This window comes from Sminthopsis crassicaudata, chromosome 1, assembly GCF_048593235.1.
Source record: "Sminthopsis crassicaudata isolate SCR6 chromosome 1, ASM4859323v1, whole genome shotgun sequence".
NCBI lineage: Eukaryota > Metazoa > Chordata > Mammalia > Dasyuromorphia > Dasyuridae > Sminthopsis > Sminthopsis crassicaudata.
Window position 1 is genome coordinate 542,962,884 of NC_133617.1, and position 14,305 is coordinate 542,977,188.

At 36.9% G+C, this 14,305-nt stretch overlaps 1 protein-coding gene across 1 annotated transcript in view; it reads left to right on the top strand.

The window, feature by feature from the left end:
* Nucleotides 1–1,293: 1,293 nt before the first annotated feature.
* Nucleotides 1,294–14,305, top strand: part of MAN2A1 (mannosidase alpha class 2A member 1) — a 169,898-nt gene continuing 156,886 nt past the window's right edge. The window contains exons 1-2 of the mRNA XM_074281943.1: nucleotides 1,294–1,559; nucleotides 1,621–2,433. Of these exons, the coding sequence (XP_074138044.1) occupies nucleotides 2,299–2,433 (135 nt within the window). The 5' untranslated portion in view covers nucleotides 1,294–1,559; nucleotides 1,621–2,298. The remainder of the gene's footprint in view (nucleotides 1,560–1,620; nucleotides 2,434–14,305) is intronic.

Genomic DNA, 14,305 nt, shown 5'->3' on the forward strand with positions numbered 1-14,305 from the left:
TCATTTTTAATGATTAATGAGCTTGGACTGACTAAATCCTGAAAAACTGCATTGCATTTTTGGTAACCCTCAAGACATGTCTTTTACCACAGCAAGGCACTTAACCTCTAGACTGTACTTCGTTGGCTTACAGCAACGGAGGAGAGGAGGGGACAGAAGGGGCTTTGAGCAAAATGAAACAAGTTTTGCTCGGTAATTGCAGTTCTGCACCAGAAGTTCCTTTTACAATAAAATAAAATCGGTTGGTTAAAACATATGATAGACAATGGGCATTGATTCTGGTATATTATTATTTTACAAAATTATTTAAACTATGTTTTTATGCTACTTTTGTAACTTAAGAGGAAAGAAATCTGCCCAGTAGCTTAGATAGTTGCAAGGGTATGTGCCTGTTAATCTGAGTATTTTTGTTTTTAACATGAAGGACATCCCCTTGAGTTTTGGTCCTTACTATCCAGTGTTGTAATAGTCCTGCCAGAGGACCAACAATGAGAAATGCTCTTTCATAGATCAAAAAACAATCCCCTTTCCCGTAACCAACCAACGCAAACAACAGAACAATTCCCCCCTCCCCCCCAACAACTGGGGCATAGTGTCACTTTTCTAATTCATAGAAGGATGTTCTCTAGCAGCCATCCCTTCGTGCATCTTTAAGAAGCTGCACGTGCAGTTAGGCTCCGTTCGAGCTATGGAACATGTTTTCTAAAAATGTGTAGCAGGTGTGAGTGTGTAGGTGGAGGCGGTGCTGGGGAACTTGTTTCAGTTTGCTCAAAGCCCCTTCCCCCCTTTGCCGCAAGCCAACGAAGTGCAGATGGGTGGCAAGGCATACCCTGGAGAAGAAAAGATCAATGAATCTCAACTGAAGGAACCTCCAAACGTCTCCCTTCGCTAACTACCCACCCTGATCAGCAAGTTCCCTTCCACTGAGCTAGCAGGCCCGGAAAACCAAGGTCAGAAACCCGGGGAGGGAAGTCAAGCGGCGATAACCGCGACAAGGGCATCTCCTGAGCCTTCCGCTACGTTTTCTTCTTCCATCACAAAGGCCATCAGAAGTCTCCCCGAAAGTCAGGGCACCGCTAGGAGAACAGAGGTGGGGGGGGAGGGAAGGGGAAGAGAAGACAGAGGTGGGGGTGGGGAGGAGAGGAAGGGGAGGCGGAGGCAGAGTCTCGGCCCGCGGCAGGCTCTGATTGGTCTCCGCGGGGCGGGGTCCTTTTCCATTTCTTCCCTGTGCGTAGGGGAAGGGGGCGGGGCGCGCTGCTCGGCTCTCCAGCCGCTGGCGCTGCCTGAACCGACAGCCTCGGCTGGCTTTGCTGGAGCCGCCGCCGCCGCCGTCTCGACCGTCGTCGCCACTCATTCCAGTGACTGCCGCGGGGCTTTCGCGCCTTAAGACGGACTCTTTCCGGTGCTAGTGGAGGCTGCTTGTTTCGGCCGAGGCAGTGGGTTTCCCGGCGTGAGAGTCACGCCAGGACTGCCGGGACCACCACCATCAGCACCACCACCTCCTCCCGCTCCTCCTTCTCTCCTTCCTCCTCCTTCCTCCCCTCCCGCTTTCTGTCCCGGTGGGTCTGCCCGCCCCCCTCCACCTCTCTACTCACCCCGGAGGAGGAGGAGGCTGGGAAGGGGGGCGGGGGCGGGAGAGAGCCGGCTACCGGGGGTCTAACCCTGGTCGGCTCTGGACGCCGTCTCCTTATTGGCTAAAGACTCCACCTCCCGCTGAAGCCCTGGTCGGGGCAGGAAGAGACCGGGCGGGGGCGGCGCGGGCAGGGCGAGGTCCTTTGGGTTGCGAGTCCTCGGGTTAAGTTGCGGGTCGAATTCCACACCTTCCCGGCCTCTTCCCGGCGTGGCTCCGCCCCTGGGGCTGTGGGGAACCACTCACCCTCTGCCCAGCTGGGTCCGGGCCACGCAAACTTTTCCTTCCGATTTGGACCGGCCCCTGAGCAGGACGTCCGGCTCCAGACGTATCCTTTCCTTGCCCTCACCTCGCGTGCTTCCCGGGCGCTTGCACACCCCAGTCCAGCGGTTGTCTCTCTTCTCTGCGCGGCCTCTGAAGGGAGGAGGGAAGTTGACGGAAAAGGGGAGAGGGGCGTGAGCGGGATTTGCGCCAAAGGCGGGGGGACCTTGATCCTTGATCTCTGGCGTAGTGGAGGCAGCGGCTGGAGCAGCTGGATGTGCGGACAGCTGGGTGGGCTGCCCCGGTTCCCTGCCTCCTAGCTTAAACCCTCTCATTTCCCTGTGCTGTGCCGGGGGAGAGAAGAGCGGGATTTGTCGGTCTGCAGGCTTTGCATCTCTTACTGGAAGATGAAGTTAAGCCGCCAGTTCACCGTGTTCGGTAGCGCAATCTTTTGCGTGGTGATCTTTTCCCTGTACCTGATGCTGGACCGAGGGCACTTCGACCACCCTAAGAATCTTCGGCGGGAGGGCGCCTTCCAGCAGGTAAGGAAGAAGAAGTAGGGAGGAGGAGGGAGAAGTATGTATGTATTTATGTTTGTTTGGGGATAGCGGCCGGCACAGTTGGATTAGACCCAGCTGTTAGCTTCTTTTACTTTAAGGCTGGCGGAGACAGGTTAAAATTTGCCTTCGAGGGAATAAAAAAAAAAAAAAAGGGGGGGGGTGGACAGGATAGGGTCCAAATTGCACCTGTGTGTCAGGGAAGGGTGCAACTTCACTGTACTAGGTGATAACTGTCTTTTATTCCGTCTGAGAACCCGTGCTTGTGTGTTTTGCCCCATATAAAGATCAGCGATTTAATCATTTCTGGATTTATTGATGAAGATGAAACAGTGTCCCAAATTCCATGTGATTGCACTTTGTCGACTCTGGAGTTAGGTTCGCTTAGGGTTCCAACACAAAGTCCTGCAAACATTTGCACCTGTGCCAAGTAACTAAACACATGGTCTGTATTAGTGTCTGAAGCCTGTTTCTAAAGGATACTGAGGAGTGAGATCATTAGTGATCTTTAATTGATGGTGGTTTATTTTTTGCCTTAGAAATCAAAACCGGAAAATAACGGGTTCCTTTTTAATTTGTTTCGGTTGATTTTTTTTTCTTGTCAGCTTTGAATTGTGTTTTCCGTATCATTTAGTACTTGTGGAGTGGGAAGTTCTTGCTGTACTTCACATTGTAGCTATGAGGCGCTCAATTCTATGATGTTATGAAATTGACAGGTTTTGAAATCGACCCTTTATTCAAATACAGTAAAATTTCTATACACAAACTGAAAGAATCGATTTTCTTTTGAAGGCGTCTTTTAGTGTGCAAGTTTTAAGATACAAAGTAATTCAGAAACTAAAATGTATTGGGAAAATTCCCCACTCCCTCCCTCTTGAAATAACAATAATTTCTTGTGGTAGTGGAAAAAGTGGCAAGTTAATGAGATTAGGGAAAGTGATTAAAACATTGCCCTCATAATTCTTTCCTTTGCTTCTATGACACTTGAAGTGTACTGACCACAAAGCATTGTTAAATAGTACTTTTGACAAGAAGACAAAACTTGAAGCTGCTCTTAAAGAAGTTGCAAACTTTTAACATTACTGTGAAAATAAAAGGATATGTGTACAACAGTGAACCTAATCAAAAATTGAAATTATTTTGAAAGTTTTTTGAATTTATTTTACATAATTTGAAAATATTTTATGTAGTATTTGACATTATGTAGATAATATATAGTTAGGTATATTTTTAAAGCATTTAAAGTTTGTTGTGGCAGCCAGGTGGTTAAGTGCTTGGTTTGAAGTCAAGGAAAACTCATCTTCCTGAGTAGATATCCCTCCTCAAAAACTTACTAGTGACGTGCCCCTGGGCAAATCACTTAACCATGTTCTCCTCAGTTTCCTTATCTGTAAAATGAGCTGGTGATGGAAATGGCAAACCACCGTCTTTGCCAGAAAACCCCAAATGATGTCATGACTGAAAAAAAGAACTGAACAGTTATTATTTCAGAAAGATATTTTCAAATATCAAGAAACTTGATAAACTAATACTAGATAAAATACTTAATTAAAAGATAGTAGAATCTGCTGAAGCAAAAAGAAAATTTAGGAGTTATAATTCTAGTTTCCCTTTAGTTTTTTTTTTTTTTTTTTTAATGAAAGGGGAAGGACTTGTTGAAAAGTTAATCTTTTCAGTAGTAAAATTGAGGCAATTCTTTACCTTACAGACAAAAAAGAGGTTAATTCAACCCAGTATTGTCAAATACCTCTTTTTAATATATTTAAAAATGAAATTATATAAACTTTTTGTTTGTTGATTCTAATTTTATTCCATTTCCTGAAAAATGACAAACACAGTTACAGAGCGTGTCTGCTTTTATATTTAAGTGATGTAGACAATTTAAACTTGAAGAAGTATCATTAAATTGAGACATTACACTTTGAAGCTTTTGTGAATGTATCAGTGTGTTGACAATGTAGATTGAAAGGTGGCATTTGTATTTTGTGTTTGTATTAAGACCCAGCAGTTTTTCCTTTCAAGATCTGGTTACATTTTGTAAAGCAACTTTTTTTTTTTTTTCCTGAGGCAATTGGGGTTAAGTGACTTGCCCAGGGTCACATAGCCAGGACATGTTAAGTGAGGCCAGATTTAAATTTAGGTCCTTCTGACTTCAGGGCTGGTGCTAAATTTATCCACTACACTAACTAGCTGTCCAGTAAAGCAACTTTTGATATTTGTTAGGTCTAGTAATTTTAGTTCACTGTGAAATAAAACCTACAAAAATGTCACTCTTCTTACTCCTCCTAAATCACAACATGCTCGGTATAATTACCACAGTACATCCTTAGTAAATCCACACTCTGAAGGAAACAGTAGAATAGGGAAAAGGTAAACAAGGGAGACCAAGTTTATATTAACTTGGCTATGCCCTTACAATCACTTCCAATCCAAGTGAGAAATAACTAGCTAAATTAGGGTACTGTTAGTTTCATCTTGAACTTAATTCATTAACTTTTGTGTGGGACACATCACTATCTCAACCCCCCCCTAAGAGCTTCTTTTAGTGATAAACATGCTTACTGTTTCTCTTTTTTTTCTTTAAAAAAATTTTGGTTTTTTTTTAAATCTTCATTATTTCAATATATGCCTTCCCCTCCTAAAGAGTTATTCTTTAAAGACAAAGAATAAACAAGTGCAACAGTACAGATAGTATTCCACATATATAACCCTCTTATGCTTCTAAGGAGAAAGTAAAGTAAATTTATATATTTCTTTTTGGCGATGGGATTAATGTTTATAGTTATATAACAAGTTTTTTTTTTTTTTAAATTGCTGTTATTCTTTGCTTTTATATTGTCATTGTGTATATTGTTTATCTTGTTATTTATTTCCCACTCCTAGACTTATGACTTACTTTTAGTCTTTAATCTTCCTATGCTAATTAACTTATTTAGGAACTTTAGATACAAAGAGGAACATCTTCTGATATATATTGGCTGCGATTTCTTTGCAACTTGTCTTGGAGAGTCCTTGGACTTTGGGAGCCTAAGTTACTTTCGGAGAGTTTATGTGTCAGGTTTTCTGTCTCAGAAGCATATCTACATCTAAATTTATATCCATATATCTGTGTGTATAAACACATACATGCATAGCTAACTAACAGTTCTCTGTAGATGGAAGACATCTACTTTTTCTCTATTTACTATTTTAAAAACAGGTATAATAAATATTTTCTTGTGTATGGGTCTTTAGCATTGTACTTTGGATCTTTTTTTTTTGTTGTTGTTGTTAATAAAGCTTTTTATTTTAAAATACATACATAGTTTTCAACATTCACCCATGCAAAATAACTATTCCAATTTTTTTTCCTTTCTCCTTTCTCCTCTTATATAGCAAGTAATACAGTATGTTAAACATGTGCAATTCTTCTATACATATTTCTAGTTATCATGTTGCACAAGAAAAATCCAATCAGAAAGGGGGAAAAATGAGAAAGTAAACAACAACAAAAAGGGTGAAAATACTATGTTGTGATCCATACTCAGTTCCCACAGTCCTTTCTCTGGGTGCAGATGACTCTCCATCATAAGACTATTGGAACTGGTATGAATTACCTCACTGTTGAAAAGAGCCATGTCTGTTAAAATTGATCATTGTACAAATTTATTGTGGTGTATGATTTCTCTTAGTTTTACTCATGTCACTTTGCATCAGTTCATGTAACTCTCCTTTTTGAAGTCATCTTGCTGATGGTTTCCTATAGAACAATAATATTCCATAATATTCATATACCATAACTTATTTAGCCATTCACCAACTGATGGGCATTCACTCACTTTCCAGTTCCTTGCCACTACAAAAGGAGTGCTACAAACATTTTTGCACATGTAAGTCCTTTTCCCTTTTTATGATTTCTTTGGGTTACAGGCCCAGTAGAGACACTGCTTAATCAAAGGCTATGGACAGTTTGATAGTCCTTGGGCATAGTTCCATATTGTTTTCCAGAATGGTTGGCTCAATCACAACTTCTTGAAATACTTTCTTGGTATGTTAGTTACTTTTATTGAATTAATTCCAAATTGCTTTTCAAGATGGTTAGAGTAATCCTTATTTCTACCAGTAGTCATGTTTGTTATTTCCATTGAAAAGAAGCATTTTTCTTGCATTTAGGAAATGGTGGAGAGCAAGCTTTGTTCAGTACTTTCTGTGTGGAGGTAAGGTAGGGAAATTGATTGATGGATTGGATTATCAGAGAGAAAAATAGATAATAAAAAATAAAGAGTTTTAGAACTGGAAGGTTAGTGCAGTGTTCATTTTCTAACTTTTATCTGGAATAGGATATACTTTACAACACATTTGCTTAAAGACCTCATTTATAGCAGAACCCTTTTGCACATAGCGATAAAACTCTTGCGCTTTTGGATAGCTCAAATTTTATTTACAGCAAGGCTGAATATATCTTTTGTGGCCAGGTATAACAAATACAGTGCCTGTCCCCTCTGCCTTTTTTCTTCTTCAGATGTGCTGTGTACACTCTTTATATTAGCTTATCAATATTCTCCTAAAGTGTGGTACCTAAAACAGAAAATGTTATAATTTATATGATCTGACAAAGGAAGAATATAGTGGGATATCTAAGTGCTGTGGCTCTGTAGGTTGCTTTCTTGATTGCCATATTATACTGTTGACTCAAAATATGCAGTCCACCAGAAACATCAATTTACCTTGGATATTTGGCCATCTGCCTCATTACTTGATTCCCCTCTCCACTTGGAACAATGCTGTTTATCTCTAGACTTATCTAAGATTAAGTCTCTGGTAGTTTAGGTTCAATATTGGAACAAATTAGACACCTATAGGTCATTCAAAACCTTTACCTAAAGTAAAGGTTTTGCCTAAATTTACCTAAATGTGGCAGGAAATTTATATTAAATAATGATAGATTATGTGGACTTTTGAGTTGATTCAAATCCCTCTCCTGAGTTGTGCATCAAAGAGGTCATTACATAATTATTGTGTTGTCTGGTGCTCAGGAAATGATGGCAGCATCCTAAATCTTGTCTCCGATAGCCAACTAAATCTTTTAAAAGAATTTTTATTCATTTTTGAACATAAGTACAAAAAGGCAAAAAGAAAAAGGATATTTCTATGTATACAGCATAATGTAAAAAGAGGATTCAATATAAAACCATGAGTTTCCATTTCATTCTGTTTGCTTTTTTGAAAAACTATACGGAATAAAATACACATTGTTTTCAAAGCTGCCCTTTTCTGTGCTTCTAAATTTTCTTTTGTTCTCTGCTGTGGTTATCAATAGACACATAAATGCATGTACATGTGAATGCATATATTTATGTATATTTATGTAAAATCATATTCTGCATACTTCTGCTTATCAGTTCTTTTTCTTAATGTGGATTGCATCTTCCTTCATAGGTCCTATGCAGTTGATTGTAAGTATTTGTAGTACTCAATGACTCATTCAAAGTTCTAAGAATAATATTACTATTACTGTGCACAGCATTTTCTTGGTTCAGCTCATTTCACTCATTATTTCATGCAAGTCTTTACAAATTTTCTAAAATCGTCCAGCTAATAGTTTCTCATATACTACAACTTGTTTAGTAGCCATTCCCCAATTGAGAGGTATCTCCTCAATTTCTAGTCTTTTTTTGTAACACAAAGAGAGCTGCTATAAATATTTTAGAACATAAAAGTTCTTTTCCTTTTTCCCTAATCATTTTGGAAAACAAGTCTAATAGTGGTGTTGCTGAATAAAAAGAGTATGTATAATTTTTTTTTTAAATAACTCTTTGAGCATAATTCAAGATTGTTCTCCAGGATGGTTAGATCAATCCCCTATTCTTCTAACAGTGAATTAGTGTTCCAATTTTTCCACATCCTGTCTAACTTTGTTACTTTCTCTTTCTATCATTTTTAACCAGTCTGATAAGTAATGAGATATCTTAAAACTTTAATTTGTATTTCACTAATCAGTGACTTAGAGCATTTTTATATGATTATATAATTTTGATGTATTCATTGAAAAGCTAACTTCCTATACTTTGATCATTTATCATTTGGGGAATGACTTATATTCTTAAAATTTTGACAAAGTTCTTTCTATATATTTGAGATGTGAGACTTAACTAAAAAACTGTATTAAAAAATTCTCCCAATTGGTTTTATTTATACAAAAGCATTTTAATTTAACATAGTCAACATGATCCATTTTATATTTCACAGTGCTCTATCTTTTGTTTATTCATATATTATCCTCTTCATAAGGCAGGTAATATGTTCCATGCTCTAGTTTTCTTATGATATCTCTATTTATATTGAGGTTGTGTATCCAAATGGCACATGTTATATGCTGCTTTCCAGCTTTCCCAACAATTTTTACTTAGTAGCATATCCCCAAAAGCTTATCTTATCTTATCCCCAAAGCTTAAATCTTTTTTTTTTTAAATTATAGCTTTTTATTGACAAGATATATGGATGGGTAATTTTTCAGCATTGACAATTGCAAAACCTTTTGTTCCAACTTTTCCTCTCCTTCCTCCAAACCCCTTCCCCCAGATGGCAGGTTGACCAATACGTGTTTAATATGTTAAAGTATAAATTAAATACAATATATGTATACATGTCCAAACAGTTGTTTTGCTGTACAAAAAGAATCAGACTTTGAAACAGTCTACAATTAGCTTGGGAAGGAAATCAAAAATGCAGGCGGACAAAAATAGAGAGATTGGGAATTCTATGTAGTGGTTCATAGTCCTCTCCAGAGTTCTTTTGCTGGGTGTAGCTGGTTCAATTCATTACTGCTCTATTGGAATTGATTTGGTCCATCTTATGGTTGAAGATGGCCACGTCCATCAGAATTGATCATCATATAGTATTGTTGTTGGAGTATATAATAATCTTATGGTCCTGCTCATTTCACTCAGCATCAGTTCATGTAAGTCTCTCCAGGCCTTTCTGAAATCATTCTGCTGGTCATTTCTTACAGAACAATAATATTCCATAATATTCATATACCACAATTTATTTAGCCATTCTCCAATTGATGGGCATCCACTCAGTTTCCAGTTTCTGGCCACTACAAAGAGAGCTGCCACAAACATTTTTGCACATACAGGTCCCTTTCCCTTCTTTAAAATCTCTTAGGGATACAAACCCAGTAGTAATGCTGCTGGATCAAAGAGTATGCACAGTTTGATAACTTTTTGAGCATAGTTCCAAATTGTTCTCCAGAATGGCTGGATATGTTCACAATTCCACCAACAATGTATCAGTGTTCCTGTTTTCCCACATCCCCTCCAACATTGCGCATTATCTTGCTCGGTCATTTTAGCCAATCTGACAGGTGTGTAGTGGTATCTCAGAGTTGTATTAATTTGTATTTCTCTGATTAATAATGACTTGGAGTATCTTTTCATATGACTAGAAATAGTTTCTATTTCTTCATCTGAGAATTGTCTTTATATCCTTTGACCATTTATCAGTTGGAGAATGGCTTGATTTTTTATAAATGAGAGTCAATTCTCTATATTTTCGAAATGAGGCCAAAGCTTAAATCTTTAAATTTGTCAAACAGGTTACTAAAATCATTTGCTGCTATGTGTTGTTTTTCTACTCTATTCTACTGATTTGGAGGAACATTGCTGAAGAGGGCTTTTAAGTAGCAAGATGAGATTTTGTGTTACTCTTGGGTTAACAGGAAACAACTGAAAGTTTGTGGAAAATTGTTTCAGTAGTTATGTGGGAACTGGATTAGAAGAGGGAAGAGATTGGAGAGTATTAAAGTAGTTCAAGTGGTAATGATTGTTTCCCTGAAAATTGATGATTTGAGGAATCTTATAGAGAAGACAATACACATTTGTGGAAGGATCTGAGTTTTCAGATTATGGGATCTTAAGTTTAAAAAATTATTGTACAACTATTTCTGTATAATTAGTCTCAGTTAATCTTTTAAATGCATTTTTAATTTATATATTTTATGTATTTAAAGAAATTATAATGAAAATTATTCTGAGATGGAGTCAATAGGCTTTACTAGATTTCTACAAGGGTCCATATATCCCTTTCTCTCCTCTTCCCCCACTCCCAAAAAGTTAAGAACTGCTGCCAACTTCAAGTCATGTGACCAACAAGACCAATACTTAGGCCTCCCCCTCAAGCACCCCTTCCCCCATGATAATGGAGAGAGGAAGAGAGATAGGATGATAGGGGCGCTTGTGTGTTTTGCCTGTTCCTCAGTGAGGTAATTTCTATTTATGGAGGAGGACCATGACATTAGAGAGATGATGCCATGATGGGCAAAGAAATTGGCTTTTCCTGAGGGAGGACTGTGTGAAGTTAGCTCTGATATCTGGAGCCAAATATGCATGAGGAGACATGGAGTGAAAGCAGAACTCAAAAAAGAAGAATAATGAAGAAACAAGCTTGAAATATCATGAAGTAAACCTTACAATACCCTGCTTGCACATAAATCATCAGTATTTTCTGAAACTAAATTATAAAATAGGCTGCATAAAAAGAGGAAAGAAGATGAAATGATAAAGTGATTGAATATGTGATGTACCCTTATCAAATCAAAGAAAAAAATAGCTATCATAATCTCAGAAGAGTGTCTTCTAGAGAATTGGCTAGTTGCAAAGAGTGCAGTTGAAAAAAGGAGAAGGGAAAGGAGAGAATCTTGTTTTAGTGCTAGGATGGGATACTACTAAATAATGCTTTATGAAGAGGAGAGATATTCTGTAAAGGTAGATGGTAACTTTACAGTGGATGTGATCAGATATTATTTGCCATTTCATCAGTGCTGCCCATTGAAAGGACAGAATTCAGAAAAGATGTGCTTATTGACCACTCATTTTGCCTTTAAAAGGGACTCAGTGTCCTTGGTGACTTTTAACATCCAGAAGAATGGGAGGACATAAACTCTGAGAAGAGATTTCTAGGCCAATGGGGAAAAACGATGGCCAAGGGGAATGTTATGGTCAGTAATGAATTGCACAGTCAGGGACACAGGGCAGTAGCCTCTTATGTGCAGAAATTGGTATTTTTAAGATTGTGACACAACAGAAAAATAAAGGAGTTAGGGACAGAAAGACAATAACACAAAAATCTTTAGAGAGAACACAATGGCAACTCAGAAGATTTTATGCCATTAGTAATAAATAGTAGTAAATATGTAATAGTAATATATAATATTGCTACTATACTATATACTATATAATATTACTATATGTGTTATATAGTAATATATAATAATAAATAATATTGTAGTAAAAATTAAAGAACCAAATAAGTATAAGGACCATGCATCAAAGAAAAAATGTCTGGAAAAAGAAACAGACAAAAATGGGGAGAAATTATTTTTAGAAAAAGGCACAGAAAGTAAAATTGAAAAAGCTAATGAACAGAAAGAGGAAGGATTTTCCTTGACTGCTTAAATGAGAGGAGAGGAAGAATTAAATAGCCAGATAAAAGCTAGAAAGCAAAAGGAACTAATAAAACTCTTAAAACTAGAGAAATATGGGGAGGGGAAGAGAACTAATGAAATTTGGGGATACCTTAAAAACAGATTAAACTAAAATAAGTAGAGATATAGTATTGGGGTTACATAAGAGAGGTAGAAGAATCCTAATTTAGGAAAGAGTAAAAAAAGATGAAAATGTAAACTTAAGCTTCATAACTTTAAATGGGAATGGTAATCCAGGAAGCCAATAAAATGAAAAAGAATGACAGATATGATGAGAAAAGAAAGCCCCACAATCTGTTGCTTTCAAGAAATACACCTAAAAGACATAAACAGAATAAAAATGAGACACTTACTACATCAAAATTAAAAAAAAAAAAGTGATCAGGCTATAAAGCAAAGCAAAAGAAATGTAAAAAAAAATTTTTTTTTTTTTTAAAGAATGAACCTAGAAAATTGAATTGTTCTATGAAGAAATTAGAACAAACCAATATTAGCCTTATACTTCAAAATGCTTTAATATAATTCATAAAGGAAACATTAGTTGAGCTACAATAATAGTAACATATTATAGTGACAGGAGATTTCAAAGTCTCAGTTTTGGATGTGTAACAGACAGTTAAAGGAAAGGGAAAATAAAGAACTGAACAAATTGCTGGGGAAACTAAAGCTAAAAGACTTGGCATCTTCTAAATGGGATTGCTAAAGAATATACATATTTGTCAGTACCATATGCAACTTTTATATTCATTGTCATGAAGCATCTGGTTAGTCTTCTGCTTTGTTTGGTATGCATATTACAGATGATTATAATCTATTTATTTGATAAAGCAAAATTTCTACTATATTGTGCTTGTTGGATAAACTGATTAGTTCCAGTTATTTCCTTTTCAACACTTTTGCAATCAATCAGTAATTTATTAAACACTTAGTATTTGTCAGGTTCTATCCTAAATACCAGGAATACAAAGAAAAAATTGAAACATTTTCTGCCCTCAAAGATCTTATCATTAAAATTGGGGACAAAACAAATATGTCAGTAAGTAGACTTGAAAGACAAAGCACTGATAGAAATAGAGGTGTTTGTGTGTGTGTGTGTGTGTGTGTGTGTGTGTGTGTGTGTGTGTGTGTGTGTGATGCACACACATACACATAGCTAGACATCTGGAATAATGTGCAGTAGGTGCTGCTTAAGCTGGGTCTTGGGGAAACCTAAGGATTCTAAGAGAAGGAGATGAGAGCATTGTAGGCGTGGATGCAGCAGAGGCAGCCTGTGCAAAGACATCGCGGGGTGTTATGTTCAAGGAATAACAAATAAGTCAGTGTGTTTGGATGTCTGAACAGTAGAATTTGTGAATGGGAATAATGTGTAAGAAGACTAGAAAGACATTGTCTCACTATTTTTTAACTAGCACCAAATTGTTTTTAATAATAACTGCTTTGTAGCATTGCTTGAGGTTTAGTACTCTAAAGGCTCCTTTTGTTCCCATTGCTTTTCATTCTTTCTTCTCTTGAGAATCTTGATCTTTTTTCCCCTCACCATATAAACTTTATTTTTCTAGTTCTGTAAAGCAAAGTGATTTGGAATGGCATTGAATAAATAATTTTAGGGAGTATTGTAATTTTTATTATACTGGAGAAGACTGTATTTGAAAGGTCACACCATAAAAAAATTAGAGAGTTATCAAGAAAATTACCTATTGGATTCATGAATGAGAGAAGAGTTCTTGACCAACAAGAAACATATAGGATAATAGGAAGTAAAATGGAGAATTTGATTTGAAAAAATTAAAAAAAAACTTTGCACAACCAAATCTAATATTGATAAAGTTGAAAAGGAAATGGCTAGGAAAAAATCTTTGCAGCAAATATCTCTGATAAAGGTTTTATTTTCATGCTTCATTTTATTTCAAGGTCTTAATTTCATATAAAAAATGAAATCAAATTTTTAAGAAAAAATTTAAGAAAAAAAAAAAGGACCTATTTGATAAATGGTTTAAAGATATGAAAACTCAGTTTTAGGGAAAGAAACACAGGCTTTTTATATAGGAAAAAATGTACCAAATTGTTGCTAATTAAAAAGTTAAAATTAAAGCATTTCTGATATTCTACCTTGTTCTCATAGTGGCAAAGAGTACAGAAAAGGAACATGATAAATTTTCAAAGGGTTGTGGGGAAAATGGACACTATGATGAACTATTGGTGGACTAGTGAATTGGGAACAATAATTCTAGATGGCAATTCGGAATTATATACCAAAAATTAATGTAATGCATGCTCTTTGAATCTAGCTAGGACTATGTGGAAAAAATTTTATAGCAGCTCTTTTTGTAGTGACAAAACTGAAAACTAAGATGTCTCAAAAAAGAGCTAAGTTACATTAAGTCAATGCTA